General features: G+C 44.5%; 1 protein-coding gene across 2 annotated transcripts in view; it reads right to left on the reverse strand.

Annotated features, from left to right (window-relative positions):
• Positions 1–17,736, reverse strand: part of TBC1D14 (TBC1 domain family member 14) — a 773,921-nt gene that overhangs the window by 523,318 nt on the left and 232,867 nt on the right. For both annotated transcript variants that reach the window (XM_044062828.1, XM_044062829.1), the window contains one exon: positions 2,325–2,407. In XM_044062828.1, coding sequence (XP_043918763.1) covers positions 2,325–2,407 — 83 coding nt within the window. The remainder of the gene's footprint in view (positions 1–2,324; positions 2,408–17,736) is intronic.

The following is a 17,736-nucleotide window of genomic DNA, read 5'->3' on the forward strand; positions in this document are numbered from 1 at the left end:
TGAAGGGTGACCATGTCAATAGAGAATTCAATGACCGTGCCCAGCTTGCAGTCATCTACAAACTTCGTTAACCACATGCCTTCTGTTTTGGCCTGTATTTCAGAAAAGTAAATCCCAAACAATAGGGATCCCAGCACCGAGCCCTGTGGTAGACTACTGGTTACTGGTCTAGAGGTGGATGAACAGTCCCAGTTAACTGTGCGTTTTCTATTGGTGAGCCATTTAGCAACCTAACTATATACTGGTTTACATTAAGTTGGGTAAGTTTAATCAATTATGCCCAAGTGGGGAATGGTATCGAAGGCCTTCGCCAAGTCTAAATAGGCAGTATATGCACAGTTCTGTCTTCATCCAGGGCTTTGGTGACGGTCTCCCAAGTCCACCAAGTTCAGGAATTCCTCTGCAGGAGGCTGATCCATTTTTTCAAAAAGGAACCTCTCATTTGGTGTCAAAGAATTATCCTCCTGCCATTTCCTTTTGGATACATTCCTTTTGTCTGGCTGAGATTTTTGTTTGTTTTTCCCAAAGCATCTTCCTTCAGGGGACAGAACATGGGCACATGAAATACCCCATGCATTAAATTTGCTTATCTCATGTTTGAGAGTAACAGACTGCGAAATACACCAACTCAGAACTTAAAGATGCAATCAAAATTTCAGCTTTAAGTCGAAGTTCTGATTACGCAACCCAAGCACACAAGTTTTGATGCAACAGAAGCAAGATTGAGACTATCTGCACATTTGAGCGCACACCTCTCAAAGCAGGTTTCAAAACATGAGTCAAATCAGAAACAATTTCATTAATGTAAGACACTTGCTCTGTATAGCAATGGATGCAGCAAATTATCCAAACTGTACGCTGACTAAAATAAATTATAACATACAGACTTGATAATTTAACATTCTAAAGGCTTGATTACTAGAGGCATACTTCTGTTCTAAAATGCTAACAATTCTCTCAATCAGCAAGTGAAGTGCATGTGTGGTGAGGGGAAAGAACTGTGCATCTTGTCCTCTACAAAGTCGCATATCCTGCCTAGTTCAAGCAATCAGAGAAAAGTGAACACCTGTTTGGACTTCATAGTCTAGTACTATGCTGCCTTTGTGGACCATTTTAAGCATAGCCAATTACCCTAAGTGAGAGTCAAACCCTGAACCTTGTGTTTTTAAGGTAAACCCCTTAACCATTATGTCAACCCCGCACAACTTAAACACTTAAGCTCAGGTTCATTTCCAAAGAAATGGAGTGACTGGGCAGAGCCAGCTAGGTAATCACTATTGCCCTCAGATTCCTTATTCTTTGAAAAAACAGAAAATGTCTATCCAAACTAGCACTAGAGCTATGTATGGCAACACAAATTGAATTAGACAGCTACAGAACACGCTTAACTAAGGAAATGATAGCAGCCTTATAAACAGCTACAATCGGATTATAACCTGTATGATTAAAGCTTCATATGTTGGTACTAGGCTATCAGCTCTAGGGTCTATACAAACCTAGCCAAACAATTCCCCGGATATTTCTTCCCACAATATTTACTTCCCTGTACCCCTGTCTAGCAGGGCAACTAACATGACCCCCGGGTTGAATTTCTTACTTCCCAATAGTCAAGGTTCCTTTTGAATAGGGCCAAGGAGACGCTCTGGTTGACATGCATGGGCAAGTCTATTCCAGGGTATGGGGAGTCTAGGTCAGGAATCTATACCTCCAAGCATGTTTTGTTCATTGTGATGACAAGGTTTAGATCCCTGGAGCTTGTGGCTCTGAGGGATTGGGATTTCATTACGTGGAGCATGTCCAACAGCTCAGGGTTTGACGTGGCCTTGTATGTTAAGCAGAGATCGCCTGAGTAGACTATATGCCATTGGAGTATAGCTGGAGTTTTTTTTAGACTGTCCGCATAGGGCATCTGCTTTAGGCCTGTGATTCTTTTAGTGAGTTATTTCTACGACCTTTCCAGCTGTTGCAGATGTCTTGTGAGGTACATACCAAACGGGGCATTGTACTCTAAAATGGGTACGAGGGAGGAGTACAGTGGGACAATGACCTCTTTTTCTGGACGAAAACCCCTTAGTGATGAGATGTGCCACATAGGATTTGACTGTTGTGGCGATGTGGTTATCGAAGGTGAGATTATTCTATGTACTGCCTAAAATCTTATGTACCACACTTAAGGAAACACTGCCTTACACAAAACTAGATATTTGAGAGGTTACAAACTACCAAATGTTTTATAATCGATTATGCACCAATTTACTACAACAAACTTTCACAAACTTCCATCTTAGTTTATCTTATGGGTTACAAAAAAGGCTGTAAAATACCTCGTTTTCTTGCTTGAACAACCATCTCTTCATACTCCTGCCTATGTTTCTCAGCTTCATCTGCTGGCTTAGCTGGAAGATGTCTAAAAAAAAAAGAAACTAAAAGAACAGGCACTAGCAAGACATTTTGAGTTTCCTATCACTTCAACAATTAATATACATTACAACTTTGTGGAATATTTTTAGTACCATAAGACTTCCAAAAGTACTTGCTGTTTACATGAATGAAAACTTAATACTAAAAATATAAAAAGTACAGTTTTGTACCTACCATAAATGTAGATGTTCGAAGATCCACATTGCTGCAGTCCTTACATATGGGTAGTCCGCTGTCCTCGGTCGGCCCGAATACCAAAGTATTAGGCTGACGTCGGTCATGGGCGCTCAGATCTGACATCAGAGCGTCAGGGTATAAAAGCGCATGACCAACGTCATATCCTCAGTCTTTTCTTGCCCCAGATGTCAGAAGGCCCTAAAAAGAAAGGCCACAGCCCAAAAACAGGATACCTCCCAAAAACACGCCCAACAACAACCATCACCCAAACCATATAACCATGCCAAACTACAGAGGGGAAGGAGGGAGGGTAAATTGGACTGCAGCAATGTGGATCTTCGAACATCTACATTTATGGTAGGTACAAAACTGTACTATGTTCTTCATCTCCATTGCTGCAGTCCTTACATATGGGTAGAATCCCAAAGCAGAGGTAAAGGGAGGATGGCAAAATCATAAAGCATTAGGGGCTGCTAAAATGCCCTGTAATATTGCAGTGGCAAATCCAGCCCTAGACTTAGAATAAAGAGGAAGGTGGTAATGCTTGGAAAAAGTATGTACTGAACTCCAAGTGGCTGCTTCCAAAATATCTTTTGTAGCTACCCCCCTTAGAAAGGCAGTTGAAGTGGCAGTAGCTCTAGTGGAATGAGGTCTGATTCCAGCCGGAATCTCCTTACCATGATGGGAATAACAGAAAGAAATACAAAACCCAATCCATTTAGAAATAGTTTGTTTTGAAACAGGTTTTCCCTGAGAACCCAAAGCAAAAGAAACAAACTGCTGAGACTGCCTGAACCCCTTGGTTCTGCCCAAATAATAACGTAACTGCCTGTGAATATCCAAAGTATGCAAAATCTTCTCCCCTTTATTTTGGGGGTTTGCATAAGAAGTAGGCAAATGAATAGTTTGGTTCAAGGCCACACAAGAAACCACTTTAGGCATAAAGGAAGGAAGGATTAGTACGCAAAGATACCCTATCTTTATGAAAAATCAGGAAAGGTTCCACTGCCATAAGGGCCTGTAATTCAGAAACCCTTCTTGCAGAGATAATGGCCAACAAAAAAGCAGTCTTCCATGATAAATACTTTACAACCTTTTGAGCCTGCAGCTCAAAAGGTTGTAGAGTAAGCTTTTCCAACACAAAATTGAGATCCCAAGCAGGAGTAGGAGCTCTACGTGGGGGTCTTATGTTCTTTGCCCCTCTAAGAAATTGCTTAAACAAAGGATGGGAAAATAAAGGAGGGTCACAGTCATAGTGAGCAGAAATGGCTGCAGCATGAACCTTTATCGAGGAGAAAGACAAACCCTTGTCCAATAACTCAGTAAGATATTGAAGAGAAACACTTAAATCAGGCTTGGAAACATCAAAGTCCTTCGCTTTGCTCCAAAGAAAAAATCTCCTCCATTTATCAGCGTAAACTTTCCTTGTACTAGGCCTTCTGGCCTCCAAAATAACATTCAAAACTGGTTGTGGAAGCCGAGACCCTCCAGGGTCTAAAACAGAATATGCCAGGCTGTGAGATGCAGAGACTGAATCTTGACATTGAGGAAGTGATTGCCCTCCTGAGACAAAAGATGCGGAATCAAAGGCAGAGGCCATGGAGGCTCCCGTACCAAACTCCTCAGTAGTGGGTACCAGTGCTGTCGAGGTCAATCCGGCGCTATCAGAATCATGGATGGCTTGTCTTTTCTGGCCTTCAGGAGTACCTTGGGAATGAGAGGCAGAGTTGGAAAGGCATAGACATGAAGATTGCTCCAACTGAATGATAGAGCATCCACCTTCCAAGCTGTGGGATGAAACATTTTTGTGCAAAACTTTGGCAACTGGTAATTTAGTGGAGAAGCGAACAGATCTATGTCTGGAGTCCCCATAACACTGTCAACTTTTGAAACACATGAGGATCCAGTTTCCACCGTGAGGATCCACAATTTGTCTGCTCAACACATCCGCTAAGGAGTTCTGTGCTCCTGGTAGAAACCTTGCCTGAAGATTGAGGTGTAAACAGAGCAGTCTCCCACAAAATCATCGCTTGCCTGCAAAGAGGGTACGAATGGGTTCCCCCTTGCTTGTTGATGTACCACATGACAGTAGTGTTGTCTGTTTGAATCAACACCTGTCCTGGGTGAAGTAAATCCTTGAAAGCCATCAATGCAAATTGGACTGCTAACATCTCCTTCAAGTTGATATACAAACGTTGAAGTCTGACAGGCCACGTGTCTTGCACCCATTTTCCATTGAGGTGTGCTCCCCAAGCCTTGTCCGAGGCATCTGTCGTTAGAATCTGACTCGCCTCTGGTCGGGTCACAGAGAGTCCCTTGTTTAGGTGACATTCCTGAGCCCACCACAAAAATTCTTTCTGAATGCAAGGTATTATCTGAATGACAGTGTCTAGATCTTGGCAGTGTTGTGTCCATACATTTTTGAGATACCATTGAAGCTTCCTCATATGCAGTTTGGCATTGGGAAGCACCAGAATACAAGATGCCATGAACCCCAAGGCTTGAAGGACTGTCCTTGCAGTCAGCCTGGACTGTAGAGACATTTGATGGAAATAAAGAGAAAGGCTTCTTTGTTTGTCCGGGGTCAAAAAGGCCATCTGGGAAGCTGTATTCAGTCTCACACCCAGAAAGCACATGTCCTGAGAGGGTACAAGACTGGACTTTGTTTCGTTCACAGAATACCCTAGGCATCTTAACACTACCATCACATACTGTAGATGATGCAGAAGTTCGTCTTTGTGTTGTGCAATAATCAGGCAATCGTCCAAATAAGGATAAATCTGTATTCCTCTTAACCTGAAAAAGGCTATCACTGGAGCCAGAACCTTTGTGAACACTCTGGGCAGTAGATAAGCCAAAGGGCAATGCAGAGAACTGATAATGTAAATTTCCAGCCAAAACGCAGGTACCTCCTGCAAATGGGCCTGATAGGAACATGAAGATAAGCCTCTTTGAGATCCAGAGTTACCATCCAGTGATCTTTTCCCAACAGAGGTAAAAGCTGTTGTAACGTCAGCATTTTGAACTTTGGAATGTCCAGATAAGTGTTGAGGATAGATAAATCCAAAATTGGTCTCCACGTGTTCCCTTTCTTTGGTACTAGAAACAGGCGAGAATAAAATCCTAGTCCCACTTCTGACAGAGGAACTGGCTGTATAGCTCCTATTTGAAGAAGTAAAGAAATCTGCTTGTGAGCCTCTATCCTTTGCAGAGGAGGAACGTCTGGCATGCCTTTGAAAGGAGGCAATGTATGGAAATAGAACTTGTAGCCTCTGTTTATAATGTCCAATACCCATTTGTCCTGGGTGACTAAAAGCCAGTTTTGCTTGAAGAGTGCTAACTTTCCTCCCAAAGGAGCTGCCAGGGAAGAAGAATCTGGCAGCTGAAAATGCAGGTCATTGGGCCTGTTTACAAAAGGACTGGCCCCTGCCCTCACCTGCAGATTGTGCAGGTGAACTCCAAGTTCTATGCCTGAATGTACTGTGAGCTCTGCCCCTGCCACGTCTAGATCTACCCCTAGACTGAGAATCAGAAGAAGGGTAGGTCCACCCCTTAGTAGGCCAATTTCTACTAAACTTTGGAGGTTGCACCTGCAAAAATCTTTAACAGTCTGCATGGACTTAGCCTTGTCTTCCATTTTCTTCAAAACCGACTCCACAGGGGACCAAACAAAACTTCAGACTGTAAAGGGCATCCAGAATTCTAGTTTTAACATGCTCGGACAAATTCTGATCCTTAAGCCAGGCGTGCCTCTGAAGAACTGAACCAGTGGCAGCCACCCTAGAAGAGGCCTGTACAGCATCAAAACCACACTGCAAAGAATGCTTACCCACCTGTTCAGAGACATGTACTAAATCTTGCAATTCTTTACACTCTATGCCCTCTGCCAAAGCATCCACTTTAGATTTTAGCTGAGAAAGGAGGAAATTCTGATATTTCAACATATGAAACTGGCAATTTAAAGCCCTCATTGCTAAAGTAGAAGAGGTATACACCTTCTTACCCCATCTATCCAAAGCTCTAGCTTCCTTATCTAGAGGAACTGGATTCTTTACAACAGAAGCTCTAACACCCTTAGGCCCCTGACTAATAGTTTCTGGGTCCGCCCTAGGACTCATACAGATATTTATGAGCCTCAGGCACCCTGTAATACCTGTCCGGTTTAACTGGCGAAGGAGGCAAAGAATCTGGATTAAGGGAAGCCTCCGAGAAAACATCTTGAACATCCAAAACAGGAGGTATAGCCAAGGGTCTATGCTGTGGTAAAAACAAGAATTCCCTAAGCCTCTTCCGTGAATCAGAGAAATCCTGTCCTTCCCACTTAAAATGCTCCCTCATGGAATGCAGAGTTTCTGAAAATGAAAAATCCTCTGGAGGAGAAGCAGAAGGAGTGGAATCCTCTGCATCAGAATCCGAATAAGGGGGAAAATCTTGAATATCTTCAGCAGAAGAGTCTGAGTCATCTGAGGCCTGATCCAAACTTTCCAACTCTGGCTCCACCCTGGGCCTCTTATCAGGAGGGGGCCTAGAACCTCTAATTAAAGTAATCAAATCTTCTGCCATTTTAAGCATGTGCTTTTTAGGCACAGACCCTGAAGTACCTGGAGGGACACCAGAGGAAGGCAAAACAGACCTGCCCTTAGAAGAAGCCTTAGAAATAGTAGCAGAAGGCCTAACCACCTTAGGCATAGAAGGGAGAACAGTAACCTGAGAGGCCCCTTCAGCTTGACCTGACTCCTGTGAGGCCACATCCTGCAAAATCAAAGTTTCCCCCTGAGACTCAACAGAAACTTCAGCCGGATCCACCTGCTCCACTGTAGTTTCTGCAGGACCGGCGTCCGAAACAGACGAATCAACCTGTCTAGGTTTCAAGGATTTGTCTTTGCACTTCTTCGGAAGCGGCGTCGGAGGATCCGACGGCATATTATAATTACACCGCTTACCAAAGACTAACCTAGCACAATCTAACCTTTTATAGTGCGCTTATTAAACCTAGCACAAAACCGACACCCGACTACGCCGTGGTCCGTCCCAAACAAGGAATGCAAAGAGAGTGATAATCCCTATGCGGTATCTGTTTCCCACAAGAAATACAATTATTCACTTTTTCTGACATCCGGAATTAACTGAGGCAAGAAAAAACAAAAATATTCCCCAACGGGGTACTTAGCCCAACTTGGTTTCGGTCTGAAACTCAGAATACGAAAATTTCAGAACGCCGAACGGCACTTGCAACGCTGCTTCTGCATTGGACCATGCGGCAAAAAAGACTGAGGATATGACGTCGGTCATGCGCTTTTATACCCTGACGCTCTGATGTCAGATCTGAGCGCCCATGACCGACGTCAGCCTAATACTTTGGTATTCGGGCCGACCAAGGACAGCGGACTACCCATATGTAAGGACTGCAGCAATGTGAGATGAAGAACATTGTCCATTTCACTAAAATTAATACTTCAGAAGTTAACTTCCTCTGCGGTCTTTATCCTAGTCGGAACTGGATGACCTGATTAGTTTCCATAAAAAAGCTCCGAGCAGTGTAAGAAGTTAATATAACAGTTGATGTCCTACTTTTCACTGCTGCTGTACATCTGGGATAGCCAAATGCCCAGCCAGCATACAAACAGTTTTACCTTCCAGGCACTGTAGGTCAGATGTATAGCCCTTTGTACAAGATGTAAGGTACACTGACGTATGAGAATCACAGGAGGTTACTAAGCTATTGGGCCTGAGGCCCTTCTAAAGCTAGCCAAGAGTTTAGACAAGTCAGCACCCAAAGCTCCTGTTCAGCAGGGACACAGATAGAATCCCAGGGGTGCATGGTTTCCCAGCCAGTTATCCAGGTTGTGCTTAAAAAGGGATAATGAGGTACTCTGCTTGACGTGGAGAGAGTCTATTCCACAGATGGGGGAAGTCTCTGGGACACAAATCTGTCCTGCCAACAAGTCCTATTGATTTCACAGACCAGGTTGATGTTGCGTGTACAGGTTGCTCAAGTGCAGCTTGACTGGAGGATAATGCAGCAGTCCCATCAATGTGGGGTCTGAGAGCTTTATATGCCAAACAGAGGTCACCCCTGAAGAGCGTGGATGAAAGAGTAGAGGGATCGGGCTTTCAGCCTGTGTAGGGTAGATGTTTGAGGCTCTGGATTCTCCTGGTGAGGAACCTCTGTGGTCTTTCCAGCTGCTGCATGTGCTTTGCAAAGTAAACGCTGAAGGGGGCACTGTACTCAAAATTGGCCTTATAAAGGAAGAATACAGGGATGTTATTACCTCTGCCCTGGATGAGATACTCTTACTTATGAGGTGGGCCATGTAGAAAGCTTTCTGTACAATGGAATCAACATGGTGGTCAAAAGTCCGGTTGCCATCAAGCTGGGTGCCCAAATCCCTCTCTGATTGTGAACTTAGGAAATTGTTATTAATGTGATATCATGTGGGGATGTCATTCTCCCCAAAGGGGGAGGATGCATTTTTTGGCATTCAGCTTGAGGCCATGTTTCTAGCACCAGTCATTTGTTTGGGTGAGACCCTCTGAGGATGTCCACATCACTTGGGGAATGACTGTGCCCAGCTTGCAGTCATCTGCAAAGTTGGTTGGCCATAGTCCACTGGTTTTGGCCTGCACCATAGGGAAGTATATCCCAAACAGAGGCCCCAAAACTGATCCCTGGAGTATGCTGCTCATTACAGGTCAACTGCTTGAGGTGGCTTCCACTATTTTGAATTAGGTGGGTTCTATCAGTGAGCCAGTTTGCTACCCATCTGATAACATATGGATTGATGCCTAGTTGAGAGTCCTCTACTATGCCCAACTGGGGAATAGTGTCAAAGGCTTTGGCCAGGTCAAGGTAGGCAGTGTGCACAGTCTCCTCATCCATGGCTTTTATAACCGCCTCAAAGAAGTCTACCAGATTTAACAAACTGAACCTCCCCTTGACAAGCCAAACTGTGAGGTAGAGTGTTAGGAGGTTGCCAATGTCCCTGTTAATGAGTTCCATGATGATTCATTCCATGTTCTTGCACATCAGGCTGGTTAGGCTGATGGGTCTATAAATCCCCGGATTGGTGGATGCCCCACCTTTGTGTAAAGGGATGACTGTGGCTGTCCTCCACTCTGCTGGGACAAAGCCGGTACTCAGGCTTTGGTTAAGTAGGGTGCCTAATGGTGCTGCAAGTTCACGCATTTAGGATGTAGATAATGATGTTATCGGGTCCCAAGGAGGCTGTATTTTTTGCCTATGAGAGGGCAGTAGTGACCTGTTCCCTAGAGATAAGGGGTAGGGGGAGCACTAGGGATGTCCTGATTTACTGATGGGGGACAGGGGAGAAGGTTTCGCTGAATCCATCAGCCAGTAGATTGGCTATATCTACAGTATGTGTATATGGTGTCCTTGACCACCAGTTCTGAACAGCTCTGGGTGCTTACGTTAAGATTTCGGACATATGTGAAGAAGGCCTTATGATTGTCTATCAAATGTAGCCAATTTGGACTGGAAGTTGGCTTTAGAGAATTTCACTAGTGCTCTTATTTGCTTCTTCAGGGTAAGCATAGATTGCTTCCAATTGGGCACCTGCTCTTTCTTGGTCCTGGACAGCCATTTTTTTTCCTTTTGTTGCATAGTTTACTTACTGCAGATGTCCACCAAACAGGTTTACTCTTCCTTGAGGACGACGATTTTGTCCCGGTTATTCCTGATTCAATGCATCTATATAAAATGCTCATACAGTACTTTGGTATAGATTTGGACATTGGTATCAGTTCCTACAGTTGAGGGGGGGGGGGGCTGTGAAGCTTTTTATACCATCCCTCAGGAGGTTGCAATCAGCTTTGGAGAAGTTTTTTGTTTGACCTTAGCTAGAGGGAGGTCAGGGGAGATGGTGACTACAAATGGTTGGATCTTACCAGGGAGGATGACACTGTAGGGGTACTGCAGTGGTTACTCATGTTGGTTAACAAAGTTAAAGATATCACCTCTTGTGGAGGTATCGACTAAATGTTCCAAGGCATTTGCGTTGATAAAATTGAAGACTCTCTGGGCATTTGTGTTTTGGCAAGAGTAGTTTTTTCCAATCTATGGTTGGGTAGTTAAAGTCACCAAGGATCAGGGTTGAATCTTGACAGATTTAGGTCCAGATAGGTGGAATGGGCATAGAGTCAAATTTAGGGGCCTGTAGCTAGCTGTAATTTGAATAGGGGTCTTCTCAATGGTTAACTGCACCTGGAGTCTCCTGTGTGCCTATTCTTCACAACTGAATTGCCCCAGAGCAACCCAAGAGGAGAAACATGCACCCACAAGGGGAAAAAAAAAAAAAAAAAAGACCAAGGAGAGTAAGGACTCCTTCCTTGGCCAAAAGGTAGGCAACAGAAGAACAAGGGTAGGGAGGGTGGGACACAAATATTGCAACAGTGTAACAGTAGGACATCTACTGCTATGGCAAGTTCTTACACAACTGTACTATGCCCTCTCTCATCACGGTTTCAGTATTCTTTACATCTGGTAGAGTACTACAAAAGCCATTAGAAAGGAAAAGAAACCCACAGTAGAATCCTCCAAGAACCCATAAAGGATGGCCATGGCAAAACCCATCCTGGCCCTAGAAATGACATGCAACTTGTAATCTTTAGTAAATGTACATACAGAAGACCAAGTTGCAGCTTCTAAAATGGATTTAGTATCCACACCTTTGACACAATGACATGTGTGAGCTACTCCATGTCCAACTAACCATGGGAAAGAATAGTTGGGTAAAATCTTACCATAACCACAGATATCCTTCACTTCTATGTTGCAGTACTCTTAACATAAGGGATTCACTGCCAAAGGCAGTCCCAACATTCGGCCAGTATACAAAAAAGACTGACCACTGCAAGGCACAAGGGATGTCACACATGGGCCATGTCCGCATGTGCTATCGTCAGAACAGAATGCCCCCCTCCCCCGTAATAACATCAGCCTAAGGAAAGTACAGTTTTGTACACTTACTATAACTGTAGATGTTAGTGTATTCACTGTTGCAGTCACTACATTTGGGTTATCTGCTTGCAGTAAGCCCTCAGGTCGGCCTGATTAACAAAGGCTTGGGTCCTGCGTCGGTTGCTGTCCCTTCTTCCATGACGTCAGGTCGTCAGGGGTATAAAACATGCAGCAGATGCCTTTACATCAGTTTTTCTTGCCCCAGATGTCAGGTGCCCCCCTAATGGGAAGCAATTAAATCTATAATATAAGGATATACCCCCAACAAAAAAGCAAATACACCAAAAACTTGCATAGTGAGAGTAGAGGTATAGTAAAAAGAAGAAAGGGGGCTGGAGGGAGGGTAACCAGGATTGCAACAGTGAATACACTAACATCTAAATTTATGGAAAGTGTAAACAACTTTACTATGTTCGTGTTTCACTGTTGCAGTAATTTGGGTAAATTCCCAAAGCGAAGGTTGGGAGGAGGAATTTAAATAGAATTAGGACCAGCTATAAGGCTCTGCAAGACTGCAGCAGCAAAACCAGCTCTGGATTTAGAGAAAATTGGCAAATGATAATGCTTGGTGAGTATGTACAGAACTCCAGGTAGCAGCTTCTAGGATGTTCCTTGTAGGGACACCCCTGAGAAAGGCTGTAGAGGCAGATGCAGCCCTGGTTGAATGGGGTCTGATGCCCTGTGGGATAGGATTTCCATGGTGCTTATAGCAGAAATGAATGCAGTGGCCTATCCATTTTGAAATGGTTTGCTTTGAAATGGCTTTCCACTCTGTCCCTGCAGCAAATGCCACCAGCAGTTCAGATTTCCTTTGAGGTTTAGTCCTGTCCAAGTAGAATCTAAGCTGTCTGTGCACATCTAAGGAGTGCAGTATCCATTCCATTTGTTCTGTTGGTTAGGAAAGAAGGTAGGCAAATGAATGGACTGATTAAGAGCCACACTGGATACCACCTTGGGCACGAAGGAGGGATTGGTTCTGAGGGACACCCTGTCCGCATGAAAGATGATGAAAGGCTCCACTGCCATAAGGGCCTGTAACTCAGATACCCTTCTTGCAGAAGTGATTGCAAAAAAGAAAGCCGTTTTACAGGAAAGGAATTTTACATCTGCAGGAGCAGCTGACTCGAAAGGAGAAACAGACAAAGTTAAGGTCCCAGGCTGGAGTTGCTCTCCTCAGTGGCCTTAAATTTTTGGCCCCTCTGAGGAACTCCTTGAGCAGTGGGTGAGAAGAGGGGAGGATCTGTGCTATAATGAGCTGAAATGGCTGAGCTCATCCCTTGAGATTGGTTCCAGGTACAAAATCTTTTCCATTTTGCAGCACAAGATTTTCTAGTACTAGGCCTCCTAGCCTCTAAAATGATATCCAGCACTGATTTACTGAGGGGTGGTAATGGAGAGATTAGGTAATTAGCCAGGCTTTTAGGTTCAGGGTTTGCAGCAGAGGGTGCAGAATCTGGTTCTCCTGCTAAGACAACAGGGAAGGAGTGAGGCATTCCTCTTCTGGGACAGGTTGAATACCCTGATACTTAGAAGAGAAAACCTGCTGTTGTGCCTCTGCCCACTGATTTGGGGTTGGTATGGTGTGGAAGTGGAATCTGTAATCCTTGGGAACCTATATTTAAAACCCATTTGTTCTGCGTAAAGTACAGTTTTGTACCTACCATAAATGTAGATGTTAGAGTGTTCACCCTGCTGCAGTCATCATACTTGGGTTATCCCGTCATCAGGCGGTCCCGCAGTGAGCCAGATTTCCAAAGTCTTGGTCCGATGTCGGTTGCTGTCGCCTCATCCCAGATGTCAGTGCGCCAGGGATACATATACTGCAACAGACGCCATTTTCTTCAGTTTCTTGCCCCAGATGTCAGGTGCCCCCAAAAAGGCGATCCAAATTAGTACAAAATGGTGAGAACACTGTACAAACAAAATCCCTTCAGCTATAAGCAAATACATCAGTAAGGCATAGCAGAGTTTTAGCCAGATCAGAGGGGTTGGAGGGAGGGTAACCTGGACTGCAGCAGGGTGAACACTTGAACATCTACATTTATGGTAGGTACAAAACTGTACTATGTTCATCGTGTTACCCTGCTGCAATCACACTTGGGTTGAGTCCCAAAGCTAAGGTAGGGTGGAGGAATCATAGAGGGTTAGTGGAGGCAATGAGGCCCTGCAGAACTGCAGTGGCGAAGCCCGCCCTGGACTTAGAATAAAGAGGTAAGTGATATTGTTTGGTGAAGGTGTGTACAGAGCTCCAAGTTGCAGCTTCTAAAATTTCCTTGGTAGGAACACCCCTGAGAAAGGCTGTAGAGGTAGCTGTTGCCCTGGTAGAGTGGGATGTAATGGTAGGGGGAACTGGTTTCCTATGATGGGTATAACAGAACCGTATGCAATGGCCTATCCATTTAGAAATGGTTTGCTTGGATATGGCCCTCCCTTGAGAAGTTGTAGCATAGGATACAAAGAGCTGGTCAGTTTTTCTGAAAGCCTTAGTTTTATCCAAGTAGTAAAGAAGCTGCCTGTGAATGTCCAAGGAATGCAGGAGTCTCTCACCTTTGTTCTGTGGATTGGGGAAGAAAGTGGGTAGGTGGATGGTTTGATTTAAAGCTACACTGGAAACCACTTTAGGCATGAGGGAAGGATTAGTTTGTAGAGAAACTCTGTCTTGATGAAAAATTAGGAAAGGTTCCACTGCCATAAGTGCCTGTAATTCTGAGACTCTCCTGGCAGAAGTTATTGCCAGGAGCAGGGCAGTCTTCCAGGATAGGAACTAAAGGTCTGCAGAGAAAGCTGGTTCAAAGGGAGGTAGCGTTAGTTTTTCGCGAACAAAGTTGAGGTCCCATGTTGGTGTAGGAGCTCTTCTAGATGGTCTCATGTTTTTTGCCCCTCTGAGGAACTGCCTTAGAAGAGGATTTGAAAATAAATGGTGGATTTGTGTCGTAGTGAGCTGGAATAGCTGAAGCATGGATTTTAATGGAGAAGGAAAGTCCTTTGTGCAACATCTCAGCTAAATACTGCAGACTGTAAGGCATATGTGGCTGAGTTGCGTCTTGGCCTTTAGCTTGGTACCAAGCAGAAAACCTTTCCATTTGTCCGAGTAAGCCTTCCTGGTGTTTGGCCTCCTGGCTTCCAGAATAACATCCAGTACTGCTTGTGAAAGAGGGGCTGGTTGGATGCTTAATTGATTTGCCATGTAGCCAGGTTTAAGGTTTTGAGCTGGCTGTGTAGAATCTGTTTTGCTGCGTGAGCAAATGAGGTATTTGAGGCAATATCCATGGTGGGCTGTGAGCCATATTCTTCAATAGCGGGTACCAGTGCTGGCGTGGCCAGTCTGGGGCTATGAGAATCAGTTATTTCTCCTTTTTGACCTTCAAAAGAACCTTTGTGAGAAGAGGTAATTGAGGAAAGGCATATGCGGTCAGGTTTTTCCAACTGAAGGAGAGAGTGTCCACTTTCCAAGCTTCATGGTGGAATGTCCTTGTAAAGAACTTTGTCAGTTGGTAGTTGAGGACTGGCAAACAGGTCTATATTTGGAAGGCCCCATTTTTGAGTCATCATTGTAAATATTTGTGGGTCTAGTTTCCACTCGTGGGGATCTTTGATGTTTCTGCTTAGGTCGTCTGCCAATGTGTTTTTCTGTCCTGGCAGGAATTGAGCTTGTAACTGGACTTGGTAGGAAAGAGCTGTGTTCCATAATATTATTGCTTGCCTGCAAAGAGGGTAGGAATGTGTGCCCCCTTGTTTATGTACCACATTATTGTGGTGTTGTCAGTCTTTATTGCAAGTTGTCCTGGCTGTAGTAGATCCTTGAAGGCTGTCAGAGCTTTCTGTACAGCTAGCATCTCTTTTTGATTTGTGTAGTTTTCTTTGTACTGCAGTCCATAGGCCTTGAATGCATTGCCCTGACATGTGTGGCCCCCCCAGGCATAGTCTGAAGCATCTGTTGTGATAGTTTGCCTGGTTGGGGGCAAGGTGAAAGGCTGACCCTTGTTGAGGTGACATGCCTGTGCCCACCATAGAAATTCCTGTTGAAGGCAGGGAATGAGAGATATCACTGTGTCCAAGCTGTGGCTGTGTGAGACCATACGCTTTTTAGGTACCACTGTAATTTCCTCATATGCTGTTTTGCAAATGGTATCAGAATGCAAGATGCCATGAAGCCCAAAGCCTGCAGAATTTTTCTTGCAGTTAATTGGGACTTTGTTGCCATGGTCTTGAAATATTGAGTCAGTTGAAGTTGCTTGTCTGGTGTAAGATAAGCCTTCTGGGCCGTTGTGTCCAAGCTGGCACCCAGGAATGTCATTTTTTTGAGAGGGCACTAGTTTTGACTTCTTTTCATTTATTGTGTACCACAGACAATTTAGTAGATGCTTCACAAAAGCCAGATGATGTAAGAGAATGTCTTTTCTTTCTGCTTGGATGAGGCAGTCGTCCAGGTATGGATATATTTGAATTCCTCTTAGTCTGCAGTATGCAATTACTGGTGCCAGGCATTTTGTGAAAACTCTGGGGGCAGTAGACAAGCCAAAGGGCAGTGCAAAGAATTGATAATGGGTTGAACCTGCAATGAAACGGAGGTATCTTCTGCAACTTTGTCTGATAGGAGCATGCAGGTATGCCTCCTTGAGGTCCAACGTCACCAGCCATGCTTCCTTGCCCAACATGGGAAGTAGCTGCTGTAGTGTTAGCATCTTGAATTTGGGAACTTGTAAGTGTTTAAAATTGAAAGGTCCAGAATTGGTCTCCAAGCATTGTCCTTTCTGAAAGAAAGCCTTGAGTAAAATCCTTGGCCTTGCTCTTGAGTTGGTACCCGCTGAATGGCTCTCATGGTCATGAGAGCTGTAATTTGTTTTTGAGCCTCTGCCCTTTGATTTTGTGGCAGGTTTGGCATTCCTCTTTTCATTGGCAAGGTGTGAAAGTGGAATCTGTATCCTCGTAAAATTATGTCTAGGACCCATTTGTCCTTTGTGACCATGTGCCAGTTGTCTGCAAATAGTGCTAGTTCCCCCCCCCAAGGGGGCAGACAAAAGAGCTTGGTTTGGCCAGCTGAGGTGCAAGTCATTGAGACTGCCTTCTGGTGGGTTGAGACCAGTCTTCTCCTGCCTTCTGGTGGGTTGAGACCAGTCTTCTCCTCCCTTCTGGGTTGGAGTGCCCAATTGGCGAGGTTTATACTGAGCTTGTGGTTGTCCTCTGCCCCTTGGTCGCCTGTATTTACCCCTCTGAGGCCTGACAGTGGCTGGAAAGGACCAAATTTTTTGTTGGCCAGTTTCTGCTGAAGCGAGGGGGTTGTACTTGTAGGAAATCTTTGACTGTCTGCATTGATTTCACCTTATCTTCCATTTTCTTTAAAACATCTTCTGCTTTAACACCAAAAAGAACATCCTGCTGTAAGGGAGCATCTAGTAGTTTTGCTTTAACATGATCAGGCAGACTGTTCCTTTAACCAGGCATGCCTACATACAACTGATCCAGTGACAGCTGCTCTGCAGGAGGCCTCTAAACAATCAAACCCACATTGTAAGGTATGTTTGCCCACCTGCTCGGTGGCGTGCAACAAATTCTGTACTTCTTTCAATTCTGATTGTTGAGGGAGGGGAGGGAGGGAGGTTATCTTTTGTTTTAACTGAGAAATCAGAAATTGCTGATACTTAAGCATATGAAATTGACAATTTAGTGCTCTCATAGCTAATGTGGCTGAGGTGTAAACCTTTTCCCCCACCTGTCTAGTGCTCTTGAATCCCTTTCAGAAGGTACTGGGTTTTTAGCCATGGAAGCCTTAGCCCCCTTGGGACCCTGGGAGATAGCCTCTGGGTCAGCTACTGGGCTTTTGTAAAGAAATTTGTGGGAATCAGGAACTCTGTAGTATCTGTCAGGCTTGGCCGGAGCAGGAGGTAGAGAGTCTGGGTTGAAACTGGATTCTAAATAGACATCATCCACAATGTCCAAAACAGGAGGGATGGCTAAAGGTCTGTGCTGGGGGAGTCAAAGAAACAGCCTTTTCTTGGAATCAGAGTAATCCTGACCTTCCCAGTGAAAATGTTCCCTCAGTGTGTAAAGTTTCCCCAAAAGAGTAGTCTTCAGGAGGAGAAGCTGAGGGAATGGAATCCTCAGAATCAGAATCTTCATAAGGAGAGAAGGAATAGTCTTGGCCCTCAGAGGAATCCGAA

Source organism: Protopterus annectens, chromosome 2.part1 (assembly GCF_019279795.1).
Source record: "Protopterus annectens isolate FY-2018-M chromosome 2.part1, PAN1.0, whole genome shotgun sequence".
In the NCBI taxonomy this organism is placed as follows: domain Eukaryota; kingdom Metazoa; phylum Chordata; order Ceratodontiformes; family Protopteridae; genus Protopterus; species Protopterus annectens.